We start from the raw sequence: 14,996 nt of genomic DNA, 5'->3' as shown, positions 1-14,996 counted from the left end.
TCTGAATTTTCTGGAAATTTGGAAAATGACAAAAATCAGCATGTGTGATTTTCATAATTATGAAAATTTTAAAGATAGGTTCTTTAACTTAGGACAACTATAGTTTTCAACGAGAATAATTGAATCCAGAAAAGGTCCAAAGTTCTTGAGTAAGGTGTCTAATTAGCCTAGCTTTTAGGACTTCCACCTTTGGAGAAGTCCACTGTGACTAGAGGTGAGGCGACATGGTACTAATATAATAGCACTCACTCGATGCATGGGGGAATAAATGGATAACTCCTGGAGCAAGGGTGCTGGTGGACCATTCCTTAAGCATCCACCATAGACACTCTGGCAATCCCTGGATACCCAATTCAGAGGTTACTCCTGTTGACCTTAGAATCCCCACCCTCCATTGTCCTTATGAGGTCATACTCAGCATTCACCACACAGTGGTTAAGCAAAGAAATTGGTTTCCTCTGAATGTCCATGGGGCACCATGTTTATCAGGGAAGGCTGGATGCAGGGGTCATACACAGCCAGGAGTCCACCTATCTACTCGTGATTGATCCAGCGCTGGCATACCCACATTCCTTCAGCAGTCGATAGAATCCGGCACAGGCACACTTGGATGCATTCCCCTCCATCCAAATGTGGAATTTCTTTGTCTGAGATGAATGTCCTCTCCCCGACCCCAAACATACATACGACCCCAAACGTACAAACACACACACACACACACACACACACACAACCACTACTACACATGTGAAGACTCTGCCTTCCTTAACTGTAGCTTTTGGTCAGCAAGTGGTTCAAGAGTCATCAGGCCCTGTCTGCCTATTAAACCTGCCACCTACCTTACTGGCTTCATTTCCTCCCTATCCTACCATCCATATTAAAGGCTCTTATCTCCCTCAGTTGGCAACCAATTATAATAATTTGGTAATTCTTTATGTCCAACATGCCCCTCTCTGTATATAGCTGATTGTACATTATTGGTCAAATTCTATAAACCATGTGCTCTATTTTTACAAACGCCCCACAGTTTTCATTGGCAATCTCAGATGATTGTGCCTGGTAGACTAGGAAGGAAAATTTTCACTTCATTTCAGTCCTTTTATTTTTGAATGACTTTGAGGGAATTATTTAAATATTCCAGTTTCTTAGCTAAAAATTGTTGCAGAGTCGTTCTGGAACATACACTTTTGTTTTCGTTTGCACCTAGAACATGCAGGTTTTGTAATCCTGTTTTAAGAGCTAGAGGTTAAAACAACAGCCTACGCATATCTGCTTGTGCCACTAGGTGGTGCACACATATGGCAGGGATCTGTAGGTTAAAGGGGCTTAACACCAGGTTAGTGTTAATTTATCACCACAGAGGTGGTACAGACAGTAGGAGCTGTAGGAGTGGGGAGAGATAGTAATCCTCTGGGCAAGAGTAAAGAAGGGAAACCCTCCCAGAGGAGATGGATTGACAGTATTCCTGGCTACAGAAATGGCAGGAGCAAAATCTTAAAGGGAAGAAACCCCAAAGATGTAGCAGGGGAAAAGTCTTGGAAGAGAAAGAGCATGTTTACTCTCCATGCTGATTAATTCCCAATCAACAGGGTCATTGCAGAGGCGTAACAGCATAGTTGAAACATTTATTTGAGCTAGATGACATCAAACATTCCTTCCAGACCTTTGTTCTGGGAACCGGGGGCACAGAGGTGAAATGACATAGCCCTGTCCTAAAGTAGGATCAGTGAGAAAGACAGACAATGAAGACGGTACATGATACTTTCTCCTAGTGAGAAAGACAGTACATGACAAAGACAGACAATGAAGACAGTACATGATACTGACTTCATTGTCTTTCTCACTAGGATCCTACTTGAGGATCCTAGTGAGACAGGCTTTGCAAGATGTATTGGAAGAACAAAGTGTGAAATTCTGTTCTGAGGAAGGGAGATAAAGTGGTTAGGTTTGGGAGGTGGCGTTCAAAGAAGACTTCATGGAAATCTTGAGAATTGAAGAGAGATCTTCAGGAAGATTTCAAGAGGGTAGACAGAGATGATAGCATAAGCAAAGCCATGGAGGTTTGAAAGGATAATGTCTGTGGATTTGGGGACTAGTTCAGTTGAGTCCAGCAAATACTTACTGAGGGGTACTCTGACATGTACTGACTTTACTAAAATTAATAATAGATGTTCTAGGCCGTTAAGATGCTCCTCATCTAGTGAGGAAGACTGACACATGCACAGAAAATTGCAATGTGAGAGGATAGTTGAAAATGTGGTCCCTTTTAAATTCTGACTCTGTCCTTTGAGCCCCCAGTGTGCTAGCTACAGGTTCTCAGGGAGTTCTACACCAGAAGAGGGAGCCCATAAGCACACTACCTGGTTGTGTTTGGCTCCCAGTCACTGATGGCATTTCAGCCTCACTTGCTCATTTTAGAGTTGCCAAGTTTGAGGCCAGACACCGAAAGCCAGGACACAAGCCCAGGCCTGTCTGACTCTGTCAGGTTTTCTTCCCTTTTTTCTTTAAAGAATCCTAGGCACAGAGTTGCCATTTAGCAATAGTTCTTAATTAGAAAAAAATACATTTCAGACAAATAGGCCATATTCACCAACTGTGATCATCACAAAGTCAAGTGTATGAAAAAAGGACACGATGGATTCTTCCCTTATGTATGAAGAAAGCGCCAAGCCACATAGGTTGGCCTTGGCAAAGGCAGCTTAAGCCAGATGTCCCACTGGCCTGGTTCCATGTTAGGGAAGGAAGAAGGTCTGGCTCCAGCGTTCCTTCTAGCCCGCATGCGTGGGTGGGTGTTTCATATCAGTGCTAGGATATGTTCTTACTGTGTAGATTAGTGACATCTTAGAGTTGCATTGTTGGCTTGAAAATGTCAACTGGAATGAATTATGAGTTGGCAGGAAAACAGGTATGTGTGATTGAGAAGGCACTGGAGGGATCTGGAGCTCCTTTTAGGTACATGAGAAGTCACTGAAGCCAGGGGTAGAGAAATCTTACAGAGATTTTGACTGAAACAGATCAAAGTTAATGAAGAAGGAGGGTGACCCTGAGGAGAGGGAGATTTGAGACCCGGTCTTATGAGTAAAGGACAAAGGACCTGGGAATATTTAGACTGGAGAGAAGACAACACAGATCTTCTTCAGCTCTCCAAACTATTGTCATGGACTGAAGTAGCTAGAAACAGTGATTGTGTCATCAGGAAGCAGCTTTTAACCTTGCTCAGAGTAGAGCTGTCTAACCAAAAAAAGTAGTGGGTTCTCTACCAAGAAAGAAGATGAAACAGAAGCAGTTCATACAACTGGTGGGGACATTTACGGGGTCCCTGCCCTCGTGGCAGGTCAAATCTCTGAGCTTTAAATAAGTAAAATTCATGAAAAAGTAAGAGCCATCTTATATAAACCAAGGATCAGATATTCTGTAATAACAACAACATCAATACTGCATAGATCTTTTTATTGAGAACCTTTTAAGTACTAGGCATCATGCTAGACGTTTTATATTCATTGCCATATTTTGGACTTTAGAGTCAGAATCAGAACTGACTAAATTTTAATCTTGACCCTGCCATTTAATGAAGATGTCTTGGACAGACAGTTTCTCCCCTCTAAATATCATGTCCTTCTCTCCTGTACGATTGCCAGGAGTATGAAAAAAATTGATACATCAAAGTACTTAGTACTGTGCCTTACCACAGTCAGTACTTTTAAAATGTTTCTGCCTTCTCCTTTCTGCTTAGGCAGAATTTTAGGAAGCCATTCTTGGATAGAGGCAAGATAAACAGGGAAATGCAGGGGAGGTAAAATATAGCAAGGCCTCCGCTGCACAAAATACTAGGTGATTGAAAGCTCCTGCAATTTGTAATCTAGAGCAGTGACTCTCAAAATGGAATTTGTTTGGACCTCTTTTAAGAAAACAGAAACAGATTTCCAACACTATTTAGGGAAAATCAAGTGTAGGAAAGAGAAAGAGGTCAGCAGGAGGACAGGGATTTAAGGAACCCTGACTCAAGTCTTTAAGAGGGCTGCTCACCACTTCACCAGCTGCAGCCTCCTGTACCCACTTCTCTACCCTCAGGTTTTCATGGCATCCAGTCTAGGACAGTAGCTGTGCTGTGATAGGGAACAGGCCTTTTGAGATATTGATCACCTCAGCCTTTGGGGCAGCCAAGGCCAGTTGCTTCCAAACATAAGCTGCCTCATCCCTATAGCCTAGTGTGCTAGACAAAAATTATTCTGTGTGAATATTGTGTGGTAAAAAAAGGATAAGGATTCAGTTAGAAAAGGAATGGTTGGTCATCACTAATTGAAATTGTTATAGTATTATGAGCAGACTTCAGAATGAAACCAATCTGGAAATATCTTGGTTAAAAAGAAGTATCTAGAGGGTGGCAGTAAGACAGGCACTCAAGGCAAAGAGCATTGCCAATATATCGGACACTCAACCAGTGCAGCCAGTATGAGCAAAGGGAAATCTAAAGCTATCTGGTACAGAAGAATGAGCCCATGACTGGGAAACTGGAAAGGGACCTTCTCTGTGGCTCTAGGTGAGCCACATTCTGCACAGGGCCTCGTTTTCCATAAGTATGGTATAATTTGACTGAGAGACCTCTAAGCTCTAACCACCTATGCTTCCAAAGACAAACAAAAAGCCCATCCACCCCCCTTTGTCTCTAGGGTACAAATCCTCTCTGCAGAATTGGAAGTGAGTACCACATTCAGTATGATTTACCCTGCAGTATGTCCAAACATCCTCTTTGCATGTCCGCCCTGACCTGCTAAGCACAATCTTGGCTCTGGCTCAAATCAGTGCCCTCACAGTGTGTTTTCTTTTGCAGCAACAACGAAAGCTTGACCTCCTGACGATAACCAGCCCTGGTGAGTAGGCGTGGCCCTTCTGCCTTGGCTTTTCCCTTATTTCTTGAATGATGCCTTGTTGCCTATCCAAATGCAATTCCTGCCCTTCTCTTTTGACTCCCTGAATGAACAGCAGAACTCTCGCACCATGAACGATTCTTCTCCTCCCCTACCCTCTGCTCCATAGACAGTTTATTTTCCCCCTGCCAGCCCTGTGCTGCCTCCTCTTGACTATGGATGGCAGGGCTGATACTCTGGATGTTGCTGCATATTCTAGGGTCAAATTCTCTCCAAATCACTCGTTGGGCCGAGGTGTTAAGGAAGTGTCCTGGTCTCCTGAGAAATAAGTTTTAGAATCATGTGGAATGGAGAATCTGCTTGGAAGGTGCCATGGAATGAAGGGAGGATGGCTCATAAGATTGGGCCAGTCTGGGAAAGTGAGCAGGTTTGGTTGGCTGTGTAGAGGGTCAAGATGACTTTTGTCTCCACTTTTAAGGGAAGGTCAGGTCCCCCCAAAAAGCTGTGACCATGACCATGGGATTAAAAGGTCTTTTTTCCCCTCTATAGCTGACATTTGGCCTAGGAGAGGCTGAGCAGTTTAGTTCTTTCAGAGAGGTATTTTACTCTGGTTTGGAAACTTAAGGCAAAATTGGACAAAAAGAGATACTGTTCTCTCTTACGGTCACGGGGATGATGGTGCCAGCAGGGTTAGTGAGCATTTGAGAGTTTATGTGGTGGTTATCTTCATCCATGGGTGATATTCAAAATATTTAACAGCCATCTGCTATGTTAGGCATTAACACTTTGGTTACTGGACTGTGGGGAGATGGGGTCCTGGAGGAGGAGCTAGTGTGGCACAGTGGTCATACGGCAGGTTTGTGGGTCTCAGGGGATGACTAATTACCAATACATTTGAATATGTTTCAATATATTAGTAACCAGCATGACTGAACTATGTCAGCCCTTCCTTCCACCAAGCCTACCATGCTGTATCCATGGGCCAGTGCCTCACTTTCAAAGAGACTGAGATATTGCCCTCTGCAGTCACTATCCTAGCAATTATCTGGTCTACATAACTATTGCATAAAAAAGTGACTGCAACTGTAAGGTGCAGTCACTAGTTTGGGTGACCTTACTATAGTTCTATACCTGATAGAACTCTTTGAGCTTGAAACTTCAGAAGAATAAAGATAGAATTATTTCAAAAAAAGTTTACTCTCTTCCATAGAATGACCTACATTTAACATATATATGATTAACATATATAGAAATTCCAAATCATGGGCTCACATGACTAGAGTGGCTCACTTGTATGACCTACCAATTCCTCCTAAGGTGGTGGTGAGGGATTATCTATGTCCGATACAGTTTAATTGCTTTTAATTGCATCCTGTTCTACTCCACAATACACTGTCCATATTGCCTGCTTCCACATCTCAGTTTCATCAGGTCACACCCTGATATGATACCTAAGTATGAATTGGAGAGAGTTGTTGATCTGTCTTCAGCTGCTTTAGGGGGAAATCTTCAGGCTCTGTTAAGTGCATTTCTTTTGTACAACCTCTTTCTGTTCCTAATTACTACTTCACAAATTCAAGCAAAGTAGTTGTGACTCTTTAGTACAGTCCATTTAAACAGCTTCGGGATTGAAAAAAAAATCAGCACTGCCAGAGTTTTGAGTGGTTCATTATTATCCCTCCTCTTAGATGTGAAAAGAATACATTCTGGGCCAGGGCATCCCAAAAGGTGTGTTGTGGTACACTGGTGTATTGCAAATGGGCTATACTTGTGTGATATTGTGAGATACTGATTCACTCAGCTCTCAGGGACACAGGTAGGACCTAGGGCAACTGAAGCCCCCTAGGTGGTAGCTTCCACTCCAATGTGTCAGACAAATATTATCCATATGTGCCATGACTTGGAAAAGTTAGGAAGCACCATTGGATCATGCTATTATCTGGATGACTCTATTCCATGTCAAAAGGACTTTCATTCACTATCTTGTGCTATCAAATTCACCCCCATTCTACATTTCACCAGGAGCTGCAGCAGCTAGGAATCAGCTTGCTACCTCTCTTGCTCTGCCAATAGGAGGTACTGGCTTGTCTGAACTCCTCCCCAGACCACTTTTCAACAACAGAACTGCAGTGTGATGTGGCCAGTCATAGACCGGGAGCCTTCTGAAATGCTGATCGGGAATTTGAAAGCCTTAATCTGCTTGATACCTTCTTTAAAGTCTTATTTTGTTTATTGTGAATAATTTCAAATATGCAGAAAAGAGTAGAGATATAATGAACAGCCATTTATTGCCCCCATGCCAACTCCTTGGCTTTGTCATATCAACATGTGCCTTATATGCCAGAGTCACCTATTTTTGGAAAAAAAAGTATAAATGTAATTGAGACTATTCTATACTCCTTCCTAATACATCTTTGTCCCTTCACCCTACAGGTAACCACTGTCATGAATTCAATGTTTTTCCTTATCTATGTATTAAAAAATATAACTGGTATTGCTTTACAAATTTCTGTGGTATCACACTATCAAGGTCATTCTATGACTTTTTCCCTACTCATGATTATATTATAGAGATTCATTTATGTTGACATACATAGCTCTGCTTCATTTATTTTAATTGCTGTTAGATATTCCATATGTGATTGAATTACAATTTATCCATTTTATTGATCAGAATGTAGGTTAGTTATAGCCACTTGCGATTGCAAATAATGCTGCTTAGAGCATTTTTGTGCATGTCTCTTTATGTATGAGTGTGAGAATTTCTCTAGGGAAAATGATTTATTAATTATATGCATCTTCAAATTAACTACATAATTACCAATTGTTTTCCAAAGTAACTGAACATATTTATTCTTCCAATAGCAGAATGTAAGAGTTTTCATTCCTCTGCAGCCTTAACACTTGAAATTGTCAGACTTATAAATTTTGCCAGTTGTCATGATGAATATGAAATGGTATCTCATTGCTGTTATAATATATGTTTCCCTAATGACCAATGAGATAGGGCATCTTTTTATATCTTTATTGTCCACTTTGGTTTCTTCTGTGAATTGACTTTTCATATCCTTTACCTGTATTCTATTGGGTTGTCTCTTTTTATTGATTTTTCGGAGTTTATTGTTCTGAATATCAGTACTGTGTCACTTACATACATTGCAAACATCTTCTCCCAGACTATGGCTTGTATTTTTAAATTTTTTCCATGATGTGTTTTGATATTATTTTTAAAAATTTTTTTAATGTAGTTGAATTTATCGATCTCTTGTTTTATAGGTTTTACTTTTGTGACTTATTTAAGAAATCCTCCCTATCTAAATATCATATTCTCCTGTATTTACTTCTAAAATTTCTCAAGTTTTATGTCACACTTGGGTCTTTACTTGTCTCATTTAGGACTGATCTTTGTATATGAAATAAGAATTTATTTTTTTGTGTAGGTATGGATAACTCATTGTCTCAGCACCATAAACCACTGGTCTATCCTTTTTCTACCCATTAGCAATTACACATCTGTCATCTATCAATTTTACTATATACAAAATCTATTTTCTTCTCGATACTATTGCATTGGCCTACCACGCTTAATTCTGCATCAACTCAACACTGTCTCATTTATAATAAATTCTAATTTTCATATCATCTTAATAATTAATGGGGCAATATCCTTTGACCTTTGCCTTTCATGCTTATCTTTTGAAAGCAACAATTAAATTTTTAAAATACAGTATAATAATCCTTATATTGTGACAGGTGAATTTAATGTATTTTCACTTATTATAATAACTAATATATTTAGACATATTTCTACCACCATATTTGTGTTTTCTGTTTATCATTCACTTTATTTCTTTTCTGCCTTTTAAACGTTTTTATATGTGACTTTTTTATTGCATTCTCTGTGGATTTGGATGCTATCTATTTTATTTCTAACCTTAACTGGTTATATGTGGATATATACTTAGCTATACATTTTCTTACAACAAAGTCTACAGTTATTGCGATTTTCTAGCATTCTTTCAGCCACATAAAGAGCCTTACATGCTTTAACCACCTATTGAACACTGTCACCTAGTTATTCTCATTTAGACTAAGTTAAACTTTTTGCAAAAAGGAAAACAATGTATTATTATTATTATTAGCTCATTGACTTTTCCTACATAGTTTATGAATTTTTGCATTCTTTTGTTTATTGTATATCAAGCCTTTCCTACATTACCTTACCAAAGTGCATTCTTTAATAGCTATTTTAGTGAGAGTCCATGGTAACCCTCTTAATCTGTATATATTCTTGTTTTGACTTCTGTCTGGAATGATAACTTGGCTAGGTATAAATTTGAGTTTGAGGAGGACGTTCCTTTGAACTTTAAGGATTTTTTCTTTGTTTGGAGTATAATACCATTTATATAAGCTTAAAAGCATGCAAAACAGCAGTACATTTTGGGGGGATACATATATGTGTAGTGATGTAACCAAAATGCAGGTTCAGTCACTTGCCACTTGCAGAGTCCAGTTAACAAAAATGAAGTCTGATATAAAGAAAGTGACTTTTAGGCTGGGCGCGGTGGCTCACACCTGTAATCTCAGCACATTGGGAGGCCAAGGCGGGCAGATCACGAGGTCAGGAAATAGAGACCATCCTGGCTAACACGGTGAAGCCCCATCTCTACTAAAAATACAAAAAATTAGCCGGGCGTGGTGGTGGGCGCCTGTAGTCCTATCTACACGGGAGGCTGAGGCAGGAGAATGGCGTGAACCTGGGAGGCGGAGTTTGCAGTGAGCGGAGATCACCCAGCCTGGATGACAAAGTGCGACTCCATCTCAAAAAAAATAAAAAAAAAATTTTTTTAAGTGACTTTTAATCCCAAAACTATCTTACGGGAAGAAGCAGGCACTTTTAAAGGAGAATGGCATGCAGGGGAGGAAGTGAGCAGGTTGGGGAGGTCCACATGCTAGCTCTGGTGCCTTATCAACCGGGCAGTTGAGCTGGCGACTGCTGGTGCCTTCATGGGCAGCAGTAGGCTGAAAACTCCCCAGGTGGGAGAGACTTTTGTAGTGGGACTTTGGGTTATGAATCAACTGTGATCTCTCAAGGCAGTCTCCTGGTGGGAAGGAGTTCCTTGTTGGAGCTTCTAGGCACATAGTTAGATAAATTTGCCCCGTAGAGAGTGTCTGGTGAAGGGGCGGTAAAAGATTGTATTTGCATTTCTACAGGGCTAAGTAGGAAGTAGGAAACCAGGGGAAGGAGAAAAGAAGAGACAGAGAGAGAAAAATAAACTATCTCTTAGAAAAATGGGGGCACACCATTACAATCAGTTCTCCACTGCCAAGTTCCATTTCATTTTGTTGGGATTTGGTTGTCACCATATTCATTCTGGCTACTCCCTGCTGAAAGGAGGCATAGTCATTGGGTGTCAGAATGAAACTGATCTATCTGGAGTTGAAAATATTCATGAGTACCAAGACTTATAGATGATAGTTGTTGCATTGTGATATAAGGTCTGGAAAGTCTCTGGGAAAGCCTGTCTTGCATTCCCATATAGAGGATGCAAAAGCAGTGAAATTCACAGTGGAGAAGTATGCCTATTTTTTCACTGTCTTCTGGGATCCATAGTTGCTGATGAGAAGTCTGCCATCATATAATTGTTTTGGTAACCTATTTTTTTCTTGGGTAGGTTTCAATATTATTTTTTAATCTGAATGTTTTGCCTTTTCACTTTTTTGGGTCTAGATGTGAATTTATTTTTGTTTATCCTGCTTGATACTCTGAGTATACTTTTCACTTAAGATTCTATGTCTTTCTTTAATTTAGAGAAATTATTGGCAAATTAACTCTTCAAATATTGCTTTTATCCTTTATTCCTTTGACTCTCTTCAACAATTTCTATTGGACAAATGCTAGATCCTATTAAGTAGCCCTCCATGGTTCTTAATTGATTTTTCATAACTTTTATTATTTTTGTCTTACTGCACTGATTTTGAATTCCTCACAAGTAACTTGCATTTATAAATTCACTTTTGACCATGTCTAGTCTAGATTTTTTTGTCTCTTTCAATATTTCAATGACTATGTTTTTTCATTTCCAAGATTTCTAATTTTATTCATACCCACCTGTTCTTGTTTTATTTCTGCCTGTACTGTTTCATAATTTCTTGTTCAGTTTTAATGTCTTCATTTGTTTCTTTGAACATCCTCAATATGCTTATTTTAAAATCTTTGTTCCATAAAATAAGTTTCATCTGGAGGAAATTCAAGTTCCAATTGTTGATTTTGTTTAGTATCATTTTTAGCATTCGATTTCTTCATGTGTTTTGAAATTTTAATTTGTAAGATCACTTTGAGAAGGAAATTTTCTGGTTTTCTCTTTTCTCACCCCTCAAACTCCCACTGTGTTCACATCTCCCTGTGTGATGGTTTTTGCAGTTGCCTCTACCCACATCTTCAGTATAGGACCTGGGGAATATTGAGTATATTGCAGATTCAATGACAAAAAGTTAACAGAACCATTGCATCTGGTTCCTGAGTCTACATTCCTCACCTCTCTATACCTACAATGCATGAGAGCAATCTCCCAAAAGTTATGCAGCAGCCTTTTTTTCTAGGCTCCTTTCATGACAGGAGAGCCCCACCCAAGGTCCTTGCTCTAAGCAGAAGCTTATCTCTGATTCCCATCTCCTATAGTGTACTTTTGGTCTCCCTTATCCCAGAGGAGGCAAACGTCCAACTGCTACTGCCTTCTTCTACATTCAGATTTCAGCTAGCCAGTAGCCCCAGAACCACTTACCCTTTTGCATTTCTGTACATTTGAGCTTTGTGGTGATGTCTCCCGCAATGGAGCCCAACAATATAGTTTCATTTCCTTTTTCACATATTATCCTATATCACTATTTGATGGGAATAAATGGGCTTATTGAAACATGAACTTATTTAGTCGTTTGGCCCAGAAGTTCGACTATAGTTTCTTCTTTACTTTTTAGAAAGTTGATTTTCCTATAACCTCTTCAGTAGAAGGGAGGCAATATGAGGAAGTACTGTATTCTTTTCCTGTCCAGGTAAAATCCTTACCACCAGACTGAGGAGAGAGACCTATTTTTTGCCCATGTATATACACAGTTGTAGATATAATTTTTAAAATGAAATTTGAATGATACCATATAAACTATTGTTATTTGAATATAGTGTGAACATCTTCCAATATTATTTAATATTCTCTGAGAGAGAATCTTATATGGCTAAAAAGCATTCTATTATATTTTTAATTCCCCTATTGTTGTATATTATTATTGTTGTTGTCTCCAATTATTTAATTGCAAATAACACTACGGTGAACATTCTTATATAAAAATTTTGGTCTATATCTCTAACTATTTCTTTAGGAAAAATTCCTAGAATAAGAATTACTGAGGAGAGGTATACATCATTCACTAGTTGTGACACTGAAGTAACAATTACATCAAATTGCAAAAGCTTGAAAAGCAAAGGCTTATTCACTCTTGGTACATGTCGCTTTTGGATTGCAGCCAGTTATGCTTTGTATCTTTTGTGTTCTAGCAGCCAGGCTGACCAGGCATCCTCTATTTGTAATATCACTGGGTGTCTTAGTTGGGGTTCACTAAGAAGCAGACCTTTACACAAAGACTTTAGTACAAATTGGAGGTGATCCCAGAGACATTGGTAGGGGAGTGAGGAAGTGAGACAGGAAAAGAAAAAAAGCCAAGAAAGATTCATTATCAAGCAAGCTACCACAGAGGGCAACTGGGACTTAATCCCACCGGAGAACCCATGGAACCAGTGTGGAAAATAAGCTACATAGTTATACTTCTCAGGACAAAGGAGCAGGAGAGAGGGTGGAGGTGTTAATTCCCTGACACTTCTGATCTGCTCAGTGTATGCAATGACCAGATTCCAATGGTCAGAGAAAACCTTCAGGGTGGATTTGCAAATCTCGCCAATTGGAAGTTATTCAACACATCCAGAAATAATAAGCTGGGAAAATAGGTTGGATTGTGGGGAGGCGCTAGCATTTGCCATGTTAGTCATTGTGACAGAGGGAAAAGGGAGGGATGAGAAGCCACGCCTCTCCCCTTAAAACCCCCGGGCGTCACTTCTGCCTAAATATCCTTGATCAAAGCAAGGATTTGAATTCATGGTCATATGACCATAAATTCAAATGGGTAGATATGTGCAATCTTCCCATAGGGAAGTGCACTGCAATGAGGATGACATGAATATTTTGCAATGACTAATATACTTTATCATACTTTTAGAAAGATTTTTATATTCCCACCAAGTTAAAAGTGCTGGTCATACCTTTTTTAAATAACAGCTTTATTGAGATATAATTCACATGCCATAAAATCCTCATTAAAGTGATAATGTAGTGGTTTTCAGCATATTTACACAGTTGTGCAACCATTACCACTACCTAGTTCCAGAACATTGTCATCACCCCAAACATAAACTCCACACCAACTGGCAGTCACTCTCAATTTCTCCTTTCCCCGACCCCTCGCAACCACTGTTAAAACTTTCTGTCTCTATGGATTTGCCTATTGTAGACATTTTATATAAATCAAATCATACCATATATGGCCTTTTGTGACTGGCTTTTTTCACTTACCACAGTGTTTTCAAGGTTCACCCATGTTGTAGCATGTATCAGCATACTTCATTCCTTTTTCTTGCCAAATAGTATTACATTAGATACACCACAATTTATTTTTTCATTCATCTGTTATTGGACATTTGGGATGTTTCCATTTGGGGATTTTACGAATAATCTGCTATGAACATTTGTACAAAAGTTTTTGTGTGGACAGATGTTTTTAATTATCTTGGATATGTACCTAGGAATGGAATTGCTGGTCATATAGTAAACTTTACACTAAAGATTTTGAGAAACTGCCAAACTGCTTGACAAAATCATTGCACCTTTTATATTCCCATCAGCAGTGGAGGACAGTTCCAGTTTCTCCACATCCTCTCTGACACTTGTTATTATCTATCTTTTTGTTACAAACATCCTAATGGGTGTAAAGTCGTATCTCATTGTGGCTTTAATTTGCATTTTTTCTAACGTCTAATGATAACAAATGTATTTTCATGTGCTTATGGGCCCTTTGTATTACTTCTATGGAGAAATGTCTATTCTAATTATTTACCTTTACCCATTTTTGATTGAACTATAGTTGTCTTTTTATTGCATTTAGAGGTTTTCAGAATATATATTCTGGATACTATTTTATCAGATGTATGATTTGTAAATATTTTCTCACATTTTTATGTGCTGTCTTTTCACTTCTTTATTGTTGTTCTTTGAAGCAAAAAGTTTAATTTTGATGAAGTTTATCCATTTTTCCTTTTGTTGTTTATGCTTTTCATATCATATCTAAGAAACCACTGTTTAACCCAAGGTTCAAAATGTACTCCTATGCTCTCTTCTCTCTTTTTTTTTAGACAGAGTCTCGCTCTGTCACCCAGTCTGGAGTGCAGAGGTATCTCGGCTTACTGCAAGCTCCACCTCCTGGGTTCACGCCGTTCTCCTGCCTCAGCCTCCAGAGTAGCTGGGACTACAGGCGGCTGCCACCACGCCCGGCTAATTTTTTGTATTTTTAGTAGAGACAGGGTTTCACTGTGTTAGCCAGGATGGTCTCGATCTCCTGACCTCGTGATCTGCCCACCTCAGCCTCCCAAATGCTGGGATTACAGGCACGAGCCACAGCACCCAGCCTACACCTATGCTCTCTTCTAAGAATGTTATAGCTTTATCTCTTACATTTAGGTATTAGATCCATTTTGAATTAATGTTTTTATATTATGTAAGGTAGGAGTCCAACTTTACTCTTTTGCATGTGGCTATCCAGTTTTCACAGAACTATTTGTTGAAAAGACTATTCATTCTATCTCCATGGAATTATGTTGTCAATCTTGACAAATTGTTATAGATATTTGATGGCGTAAACTAAAGGAAAAGCATTTAGGAATGTCTACTAAGAGTCAGAGCTAGGTTAAGCCCTTTATATATTTTTTCCGCATAAATCTCCCTGTTATACCATAAGGCAGTTATCTTTCCTGTTTTGCAGAGAAGCAAAACAAGCTGCTATGAGATTATATGAACTGTCCACGTG

The 14,996-nt window shown here is 39.2% G+C and overlaps 1 protein-coding gene across 10 annotated transcripts in view; it reads left to right on the top strand.

Moving 5' to 3' along the window:
- LOC116473135 (AGBL carboxypeptidase 4) overlaps window positions 1-14,996 on the top strand; it is a 1,494,771-nt gene that overhangs the window by 1,142,211 nt on the left and 337,564 nt on the right. For all 10 annotated transcript variants that reach the window (XM_032160791.1, XM_058443101.1, XM_058443097.1 and 7 more), the window contains one exon: window positions 4,832-4,871. In XM_032160791.1, coding sequence (XP_032016682.1) covers window positions 4,832-4,871 — 40 coding nt within the window. The remainder of the gene's footprint in view (window positions 1-4,831; window positions 4,872-14,996) is intronic.

The sequence above is a fragment of the Hylobates moloch genome, unplaced genomic scaffold (genome assembly GCF_009828535.3).
Source record: "Hylobates moloch isolate HMO894 unplaced genomic scaffold, HMol_V3 SCAFFOLD_8, whole genome shotgun sequence".
Lineage (NCBI taxonomy): Eukaryota > Metazoa > Chordata > Mammalia > Primates > Hylobatidae > Hylobates > Hylobates moloch.
The sequence above is the reverse complement of the archived record's forward strand: the minus strand, read 5'-3'. Positions and strand labels throughout refer to the sequence as shown.